Consider the following 11188-nt stretch of genomic DNA (forward strand, 5'->3'; position numbering starts at 1 on the left):
GACTAGGATTCCACTGGCTTCACCTGTAACATCTCTCGCTGTCTGTTGCGTAGACGAATCGGCGTGACGAGCTGAAGATTCGAAGGCGCCAGCCCCAGCCCCGCGCCAGACGCCGTTCCCTTAGAAACCTGAACTGCAGGACCAACTGCAGGAGGCAGCCCCGGAGCTCCGAGGACTCGTCCCGTACCGCGCCGTCCTGCCGTCCCCGCATCGCGCCGCCCCGCCCCGGCTTGCCTCAGCCGTCGTTGAAACCCGTCACAGCGTGCAGGATCGAGCGCGGCCCTCGCCCTCTGCCAGGCCCCGGGGGCGCCGTCCGTCGGTCGAGGTCATGGGCAGCCGGTCCCGCAGCCCCAGTGCCTACCCTGCGGACTGGTGGGGACCGCAGACCGAAGGACCCGGCCCCGCCAAGCGCCGCCGAACGGAGGAGCCCGAGGGCCCCGAGTCCGAGTCCGAGTCCGAGGCGGCGCCCAGCCTGGACAACCTGACGGGACCTCCGGCCGCGGACGCGCTCACTTCCGTAGTGGTCCTGCCCGCCGGCTGTGCCCTGCACCTGCCCCTAGATGACGTCGACGTGCTGCTGGAGCCCGAGCCCACGTCCGTGCTGCAAGTGTCTCTCCGAGATCACACCCTCATGCTGGTCCCCGAGGCCCTCCTGGGCTGGGGCGTGGAAGGCCCGTGGGGACAGGGCCTGCAACGGGCCGCTTTCCTGAGCGCTCCAGGGGAGTACATGGCCCTGGAGCCGGGATTCTTCTGCGCAGCTGTCCCAGAGATCGCCCGCCAAGAAGAGGTCAACAGGGAGGAAGCAGATGCCGAGCTCCTGCCGCCTGGGATGGAGGCTGAAGCCGGCTCCGTCGCTGAGCTCCGCAACATCACCGCAAGGGTGTCGGGACCCAGCGCGCAGGGCTTTGTCCCAGAGCCCTGTCCTTGGGCGCCCAATCCTAGTCCAGAGAAAGGCTCTCCTCACCACGACGACAACCTGGACATGCACCTTCTGGAGCCCTTTCCGGACTCACCACTCCAACCTCTACCTCCCTCTCCTATTCCGGGTCCTCACGAGCGCCCCCAACGCCCTTATGGTCCTAAGCGCAAGGCCCAGAGATGTCTGTTCCCCGAATGAACTCCACCCCGGTACACACACACACTGGAGGCCCAATGCATTTCCCGGCGTCTTTTACACTGAATGTCCTACAACCTGGAAATTAAGCATCTCGTGGGCCAACAACTCCTTTTCCCCTCCAGACTGGCTATAGTAGCAGGAGAAGTTATGTCAGGAAAAGAAAGCAGACTCTAGACCTCAGCTTTGAAATGGAAAATCTGCCCAGGGATACCGGACAGTGTGTGTTCAGATTTTAAACATCATTCTCAGGCCTATCCATTCCCGCTCGTTTGCATCAGTTATTTTCTCTCAAATTCTACTCTCTCCAGCACCATACCCTATTGCTACCCTATTTCTCCCCAAACCAATAAATAACTGGATTTCTCATGTTATATGTTTTCCCATGAATTTATAAAGATTTTTAGCCATGGCTTTTCTCTTTCTTGGTGTTTTGAGCTGCTCTCCTGGAAAGCTGCAAAATAGTGTGATGGTTACTATACATAATTGTATGATGTTTGTTCATAGCTTCCTCTTAACCTGAGGAAGTTCTCTTCCAGTCAAGTTCACTTTTCATTATGAATAAATGCTGGATTTTATCAGATGTTTTCAGCATGTATTAGGATACACATTTCCTTTTTGAATCTGTTCCTCTGGTTATTTTGACTCAGAGACTGATGTAAAATGTTTGCATTCCTGCTATTCCACATTATCCATACCTTCTAAATTCTACCCCGAGTTTTTTCTTTTGTAAATCAAACCTCTAACTTTTAAAACATTAATTTAGGGGCCTCCCTGGTGGCGCAGTGGTTAAGAATCTGCCTGCTAATGCAGGGGACACGGGTTCGAGCCCTGGTCCGGGAAGATCCCACATGCCGTGGAGCAACTAAGCCCATGAGCCACAGCTGAAGCCCGCGCACCTACAGCCCATGCTTCGCCACCAGAGAAGCCACTGCAGTGAGAAGCCCGTGCACCTCAACGAAGAGCAGCCCCCGCTCACCGCAACCAGAGAAAGCCCGTGCTCAGCAACAAAGACCCAATGCAGCCAAAAATAAATAAATTTAAAAATTTAAAAATAAAACATTAATTAATTACCATATTTGTTTCACATTTTTATAAAAGAAATAAAATCTACAGGTAAAGCTGAAGACAAGATGGTTTCAGTTTTTTTAAACATCAATACTATTTATATTCACCAACATGCTTTAACCATTTCCTCTCTACCTTTTTATTCTTATATTCCACTCTCAAAGTCTAGCCTCAATTTTCTTCTTACTGAAGAATATACTTTAATAGTTCTTTCCACTATACCCTATGTGTAGCAAATTATCTTGGTTTTGTAAATCTCAACATGTTTTGTGTAGTACACTCTCATAGTCTTGTATATCTGAAAATTTTTATTATATATTCATTCCTAATTCTAAAGTGTTATTTAAGTACTTTAAAGACATTACTCCATTGTTCTGCCATTTTTTATTGTTGTTGCAGGCAAGAGGTCTCTGCCAATCAAGTTGTTATTCCTTTTATATTTGATTCAGCTGTTCATTAGCACATTTTTAAATTTAATTTTATTTTTTAATTGAAGTATAGTTGATTTACATTGTTGTGCTACTTTCTGGTGTACAGCAAAGTTATATATTTTTTTTCCATATTCTTTTACATGGTTATGGTTTATTACAGGATATTGAATATAGTTCCCTGTGCTATACAGTAGGACCTTGTTGTTTATCTGTTTTACATTGAATACATAATAGCTTTATATCTGCTAATCCCAAACTCCTAATTTATCTCTCCCCCACCCTCTTTCCCCTTTGGTAAACATAAGGTTGTTTTCTATGTCTGTGAGTCTATTTCTGTTTTGTAAATAAGTTCATTTGTATCATATTTTAGATTCCACTTACAAGTGATATCATATGATATTTACCTTTCTTTGACTTACTTCACTTAGTATGATAATCTCTAGGTCCATCCATGTTGCTACAAATGGCATCATCTCATTCTCATTTATGGCTGAGTAGTATTCCTTTGTATAGGTATGCCACATCTTTTTATCCATTCATCTGTAGATAGACATTTAGGTTGCTTCCATGTCTTGGGTATTTTTTTTCATTTATTTATTTAATTTTGGGCTGTGTTGGGTTTTGTTGCTGCACGTGGGCTTTCTCTAGTTGCAGCGAGCGGGGGCTACCCTTCGTTGAAGTGCACAGGCTTCTCATTACGATGGCTTCTCTTGTTGCAGAGCACGGGCTCTAGGTGCACGGGCCTCAGTAATTGTGGCATGTGGGCTCAGTAGCTGTGGCTCGTGGGCTCTAGGCTAGCGGGCTTCAGTAGTTGTGGCACACGGGCTTAGTTGCTTGGCGGCATGTGGGGTCTTCCCAGCCCAGGGCTCAAACCTGTGTCCCCTGCACTGGCAGGCAGATTCTTAACCACTGCACCACCAAGGAAGTCGCCAGTTGGCTATTTTAAATAGTGCTACTATGAATATTGGGGTGCATGTATCTTTTCAAATTAGAGTTTTCTCGGGATATTTGCCCAGGAGTGGGACTGCTGGACCATATAGCAACTCTTTTTAGTTTTTTAAGGAATCTCCATACTGTTCTCCATAATGGCTGCACCAATTTACATTCCCTTCAACACTGTAGGAGAGTTCCCTTTTCTCCACACCCTCTCCAGCACTTATTATATGTGGACTTTTTAATGATGCTCATGCTGACCAGTGTGACGTGATACCTCATTGTAGTTTGATTTGCATTTGTCTAGTAATTAGTGATATTGAGCATATTTTCATGTGCTTTTTGGCCTTCTGTATGTCTTCTTTGGAGAAATGTCTATTTAGGTCTTCTGCCCTTTTTTTTTTTTTTTTTTTTTTTTTTTGCAGTACATGGGCCTCTCACTGTTGTGGCCTCTCCCGTTGCGGAGCACAGGCTCCGGATGCGCAGGCTCAGCAGCCATGGCTCACGGGCCCAGCCGCTCCGCGGCATGTGGGATCTTCCCGGACCGGGGCACGAACCCGTGTCCCCTGCATCGGCAGGCGGACTCTCAACCACTGCGCCACCAGGGAAGCCCTACACTGAAGTCTTTAATGCATTTTGAGATGACTTTTGTGTGTGGTGTGAGATAGTGGTCTAGTTTCTTTTTTTTTTTCTTAGCATGTGGCTGTCCAGTTTTCCCAACACCATTTTTTAATCTAAATTTATTTATTTATTTATTTTTGGCTGCGTTGGGTCTTCATTGCAGTCCATGGGCTTCTCATTGCAGTGGCTTCTCTTGTTGCGGAGCACAGGCTCTAGGCACACGGGCTTCGGTAGCTGTAGAGCAGGTGATCAGTAGTTGTGGCTCGTGGGCTCTAGAGAACAGGCTCAGTCGTTGTGGCACACGGGCTTAGTTGCCCCGTGGCATGTGGGATCTTGCCAGACCAGGAATTGAACCCGTGTCCCCCTGCATGGGCAGATGGATTTTAAACCACTGCACCACCAGGGAAGTTCCCCCGTCACCATTTATTGAAGAGACTGTCCTTTTCCATTATACGCTCTTTGCTTCCTTGCCATGAATTAATTATCCATATATATATGGGTTTACTCCCAGGTTCTCAATTATGTTCCATTGACCTATGTATCTGCTTTTCTGCAAATATAATGCTGTTTTGATTATTGTAGCTTTATAATATAGTTTTAACTCAGAGAGTGTGATACCTTCAACTTTGTTCTTTTTATCAGCATTGCTTTGGCTGTTCACGGTCTCTTAGGTTTTCATGTAAATCTAAGACTTTTTTATTCTATTTTTGCAAAAAATATCCTTGGGACTTTGATAGAGATTGCATTGAATCTGAAGTTTGCTTTAGGTAATATAGACATTTGAACGATGTTATTTCTTCCAATCCATGAGCGCAGAACACTTTTCCACTTATGTGTCTCCTCAGGCAAGGGAAACACAAGCAAAAGTAAACAAATAGGATTACATCAAACTAAGAAGTTTCTGCAGAGTAAAGGAAACCAGGAACAAAATGAAAAGGGAACCTACCTAATGGAAGAAGATCCTTGCAAATCATATATCCAATAAGGGGTTAACATCCAAAATATAGAAAGAACTCACAACAACAACAAAAATAAAACAACCCCAAAATGGGTACAGGACATCTTCCAAAGAAGACATAGATGGCCATTAGACACATGAAAAGATGTTCACCATCACAAATTATTAGAGAAATGCAAATCAAAACCACAAAAGTCTATTTCTCTTAAAGTCTATGTCTGATATAAGTATTGCTCCCCAGCTTTCTTTTTATTTCCTTTTGCATGGAGTACCTTTTTCCATCCCCTCAGTTTCAGTCTGTGTGTGTCTTTAGATCTGAAGTGAGTCTCTTGTAGGCAGCATATATATGGGTCTTGCTTTTGCATCCATTCAGCCACTCTTTTTTTTTTTCAAAACAAACAACTTTTTATTGAAGTATAGTTGGTTTACAATGTTGTATTAGTTTCAGGTGTACAGCAAAGTGATCTATATATGTATATATTCTTTTTCAGATTCTTTTCCATTATAAGTTATTATATACAAGATATTGAATATAGTTCCCTGTGCCATACAGTAGGTCCTTATTTATCTATCGCCCTATGTCTTTTGATTGCAGCATTTAGTCCATTTACTTTTAATAATTATTGATGTGTATGTTCTTATTGCCATTTTATTAATTGTTTTGGCGTTGTTTTGTAGTGCTTTTTTCTTCCTTTCTTCTTTCATTCTTTTGTCTTGTGATTTGATGACTATCTTTAATGTCATGTTCAAATTCTTTCCTCTTTTTTCTGTGTGCATCTATTATAGATTTTTCTGTTTGTGTCTATCATGAAGTTTATATACAGTGATATATTGTTATATGTGATTGTTTTAAGTTGCTGATCTCAAATCTCAAATGCATTTAACAACCCTACAATTGTACTCTCCTCCCCTTATGATTACTGTTTTTGACATCATATTTTACATCTAATTATTTTGTGTATCCCCAAACTGCTTACTGTAGATACAGATGATATTACTACTTTTGGCTTTTAACCTTCCTACTAGCTTTGTACATGGTTGATTTTCTATCTTTACTGTATATTTTTTTAATCTGTCTCCTAAGGCAAAGGAAACAAAAGCCAAAATAAACAAATGGGACCTAATTAAACCTAAAAGTTTTCACACAGCAAAGGAAACCATCAACAAAATGAAAAGACAACCTACTGAATGGGGGAAAATATTTGGGAATGAGATGACCAATAAGGAGTTAATATCCAAAATATATAAACAGCTCATACAACTCAATAGGAAAAAGCAAACAACCTGATTTAAAAATGGGCAGAAGGAACAGGATAGAAAGCCCAGAGATAAACCCACGCACATATGGTCACCTTATCTTTGATAAAGGAGGCAGGGATGTACAGTGGAGAAAGGACAGCCTCTTCAATAAGAAGTGCTGGGAAAACTGGACAGGGACATGTAAAAGTATGAGATTAGATCACTCCCTAATACCATACACCAAAATAAGCTCAAAATGGATTAAAGACCTCAATGTAAGGCCAGAAACTATCAAACTCTTAGAGGAAAATATAGGCAGAACACTCTATGACATAAACCACAGCAAGATCCTTTTTGACCCACCTCCTAGAGAAATGGAAACAAAAACAAAAATAAACAAATGTGACCTAATGAAACTTCAAAGGTTTTGCACAGCAAAGGAAACCATAAACAAGACCAAAAGACAACCCTCAGAATGGGAGAAAATATTTGCAAATGAAGCAACTGACAAAGGATTAATCTCCAAAATTTATAAGCACCGCATGCAGCTCAATAGAAAACAAACAAACAACCCAATCCAAAAATGGGCAGAAGTCCTAAATAGACATTTCTCCAAAGAAGATATACAGACTGCCAACAAACACATGAAAGAATGCTCAACGTCATTAATCTTTAGAGAAATGCAAATCAAAACTACAATGAGATATCATATCACACCAGTCAGAATGGCCATCATCTAAAAGTCTAGAAATAATAAATGCTGGAGAGGGCGTGGAGAAAAGGGAACACTCTTGTACTGCTGGTCGGAATGTGAATTGGTACAGCCACTATGGAGAACAGTATGGAGGTTCCTTAAAAAACTACAAATAGAACTACCATATGACCCAGCAATCCCACTACTGGGCATATACCCTGAGAAAACCATAATTCAAAAGGAGTCATGTACCAAAATATTCATTGCAGCTCTATTTACAATACCCCAGAGATGGAAACAACCTAAGTGTCCATCATTGGATGAATGGATAAAGAAGATGTGGCACATATATACAATGGAATATTACACAGCCATAAAAAGAAACGAAATTGAGCTATCTGTAATGAGGTGGATGGACCTGGAGTCTGTCATACAGAGTGAAGTCAGTCAGAAAGAGAAAGACAAATACCATGTGCTAACACATATATATGGAATTTAAGAAAAAAATGTCATGAAGTACCCAGGGGTAAGACAGGAATAAAGACACAGACCTACTACAGAATGGACTTGAGGATATGGGGAGGGGCAAGGGTAAGCTCTGACAAAGCAAGAGAGAGGCATGGACATATATACACTACCAAATATAAAACAGATAGCTAGTGGGAAGCAGCCGCATAGCACAGGGAGATCAGCTCAGTGCTTTGTGACCACCTAGAGGGGTGGGATAGGGAGGGTGGGAGGGAGGGAGACGCAAGAGGGAAGACATATGGGAACATATGTATATGTATAACTGATTCACTTTGTTATAAGGCAGAAACTAACACACCATTGTAAAGCAATTATATTCCAATAAAGATGTAAAAAAAAAAGTTTATACAACTCTCCTCAGTACTCTGTAATAACGTATATGGGAACAGAATCTGAAAAACAGTGGATATATGTATAACTGATTCACTTTGCTGTACACCTGAAACTAACACAACATTGTAAATCAACTACACTCCAATAAAAATCAATTAACAAAAATGGGCGGAAGAGGTGAACAGACATTTTTCCAAAGAAGACATAACAGTTGGCCAACAGGCACATGAAAAGATGCTCAACATCACTAACCGTCAGAGAAATACAAATCAAACCACCATGAGATACCACCTCACACCTGTAAGAACACCTAACATCAAAACGACCACAAATAACGAATGTTGGCTAGGTTGTGAAATAAAGGGAACCCCTGTACACTGTTGGTGGGAATGTGAATTGGTGCAGCCACTGTGGAAAACAGTGTGGAGGTTGCTCAAAAAACTAAATAGAATTACCATTTGATACAGCAGTTCCACACCTGGGTATATATCCAAAGAAAACAAAAACACTACTTTGAAAAGATACATGCAGCTGAATGTTCATGGCAGCATTATTTATGACAGCCAAAATATGGAAACAACCTAAGTGTCCATCAACAGATGAACAGCTAAAGAAGATGTGATGTGATATATATATGCATGTGTGTGTCTGTGTGTATGTATATACTCAGCCATAGAAAAAGAGTGAAATTTTGTCATTTACAACAACATGGATAGACTTGTAGGGTATTATGCATAGTGAAATAAGTCAGACAGAGAAAGACAAATACTGTTATGTTATCACTTAAACATGGAATCCAGAAAATAAAACAAACTAGTGAATATAACAAAAAAGAAACAGATTCACAGATATAGAGAACAAACTAGTGGTTACAAGTGGGGAGAGGCAAGATAGGGGTAAGAGATGAAGAGGTATAAACTACTATGTTTAAAGTAATTAAGCTACAAGGATATATTGTACAACACAGGGAATACAGCCAATATTTATTTTTTGGCCGTACCCCGCAGCACACGGGGATCTTAGTTCCCTGAACAGGGACTGAACCCGGGCCCCCTGCAGTGGAAGCATGGAGTCTTAACCACTGGACCTCCAGGCAAGGGCCCATAGCCAGTATTTTATAATAACTATAAATGGAGTATAATCTTTAGGAATTGTTCATCATTATGTTGTACACCTGAAACATAACACTGTAACTCCATTATACCTCAATTTTTAAAAAACTAAAAAAAAAAAAACCCACAATGAGATATCACTTCATACCGGTTAGAATGGCTTTTATCAAAAGGCAAGAAATTAAAAGTGTTGGCGAGTACGTGGAGAAAAGTGAGCCCTCATGCGGTGTCGGTGGGAATGTAAACTGGCACAGCCACTATGGAGAACAGTATGAAGATTCCTTAGAAATTCAGGAATAGAACTACCATATGATCCAGCTATCCCACTTCTGAGTACTTATCCAAAGTATATGAAAACACTAACTTGAAAACACTTATGCACCCTCAAGCTCATTGCAGCATTATTTACAATAGTCAAGATATAGCAACAACCGCAGTGCCCATCAACCAATAAATGAATAAAGAACATGTGAAACACAATATATACAATATAGATACAGCCATAGAAAACAAATAAAATCTTGCCATTTGCCACAGCATAGATGGACACTGAGAGTATTATGCTAAGTGAAGTAAGTCAGCTAGAGAAAGCCAAATACCATATGATTTCACATAGATATGGAATAAAATTTTTTTTAAAAAAACATACAAAGTAAATGAACAAACCACACCAAACCAAAACAAACATGTAGATACAGAGAACAGAGTAGTGGCTACCAGAGGGGAAAGGATGAAATGGATAAAGAGGACCAACTCTGTGGTGACTATACAAACTAAATCTTTGTTGGTGAGCATGCTGTAGTGTGTACAGAAGTAGAAATATAATGTTGTCCATATGAAACTTATATAATGTTATAAACAAATGTTACCTCAATAAATAATAATTTTTAAAAAAGATATAAATATAGCAATGATTAAAATGACTATCTGTGGAATTTAAGTTCCAGTTATGGAGGGAAGGGAAGAACTGATAGTTTAAGTTTCACTGAAAAGATGAATTTTTCCAGAAGGGCATAAGGATTGATGGAGTTTGGATATGTAAAGGGCTAAGCTAGAAATTTAGGAGGTAGCCACTCCTCTGAGAATAAATCTTTTATATTGTGATTATAGAGGGGGACACAATTTGGAGTAATTGTTACTGAGCCACGTTCATTTGCCTCACACACAGAAAGCCCAAATCTGAGATAGAGAGGTTTGCAGCAGAGGAAGAGTTTATTCACATGGCAGTCAAGCAAGGAGAAAGGAGAACAAATCTCAAATCCATCTCCCCAAAGGCCAGGGGCTAGGGATGTTTACTGAATAAAGAATTAGGGTGGCCTGAGGTGCAGGGAGTGTGGGGAAAGGTGACTGGAAATAAGAAAAAGATGAGGTCGGGACTTCCCTGGTGGCACAGTGGTTAAGAATCCGCCTACCAAAAAAAAAAAAAAAAGAAACAAAAAAGAATCGGCCTACCAATGCAGGGGAAATGGGTTCAAGCCCTAGTCTGGGAAGATCCCACATGCCTCAGAGCAACTAAGCCCTTGAGCCACAAGTACTGAGCCTGCACTCTAGAGCCTGCGTGCCACAACTACTGAGCCCGTTTGCCACAACTGCTGAAGCCCACGCTCCTAGTGTCCGTGTTCCACAACAAGAGAAGCCACCGCAATGAGAGGCCTGCACACTGCAACGAAGAGAAGCCCCCGCTCACTGCAAATAGAGAAAGCCCACATGCAGCAACGAAGACCCAACGCACCCAAAAATTAATAAATAAAATAAATAAATAAAATTTTAAAAAAAGATGTATCGTTATTCTCGGCAGGTGCAACTAAGCTACATGCTTCTTCAGAGGATGCATGTTCAGAAAATGGCGACATTAGCATATTCTTAGGGTGGAGGTTTCGGCCCTCTGACATCAAATGGCCACCGATCAGACACTCTCGCATGCCCGAGGGGAGAGTCGGTTGTCCCAACCAGTCTTAACCAGCTGAAGTTCAAACTGGACAACTGACTCCAAGTTCCAAAAAAACAACTCGGGCAAACACCATAACACTGTTACATCAGAGGTACTTATCTATACGGGTCGTGAAGAGGCCTTGTAACTTACTGTTTAGGCTACATGATGCTGGGAGGATATGCAAGTTTTTGTAAAAACAGTTAAAGTGAGCTTGACCAGTGAAG

General features: G+C 41.7%; 1 protein-coding gene across 1 annotated transcript; it reads left to right on the forward strand.

Annotated features, from left to right (window-relative positions):
• The first annotated feature begins 328 nt into the window (after positions 1 to 328).
• Positions 329 to 1117, forward strand: LOC132490540 (proline-rich protein 23C-like). The gene has a single exon (XM_060098866.1). The coding sequence runs from the start codon at positions 329 to 331 to the stop codon at positions 1115 to 1117; it is 789 nt and encodes a 262-aa protein (XP_059954849.1).
• Positions 1118 to 11188: the final 10071 nt, after the last annotated feature.

Source organism: Mesoplodon densirostris, chromosome 5 (assembly GCF_025265405.1).
Source record: "Mesoplodon densirostris isolate mMesDen1 chromosome 5, mMesDen1 primary haplotype, whole genome shotgun sequence".
NCBI classification, from domain to species: domain Eukaryota; kingdom Metazoa; phylum Chordata; class Mammalia; order Artiodactyla; family Ziphiidae; genus Mesoplodon; species Mesoplodon densirostris.

Bases quoted from the DNA above. Each gene is read 5' to 3' on its own strand.
- LOC132490540 (XM_060098866.1), top strand. From the start codon at position 329: ATGGGCAGCCGGTCCCGCAGCCCCAGTGCCTACCCTGCGGACTGGTGG.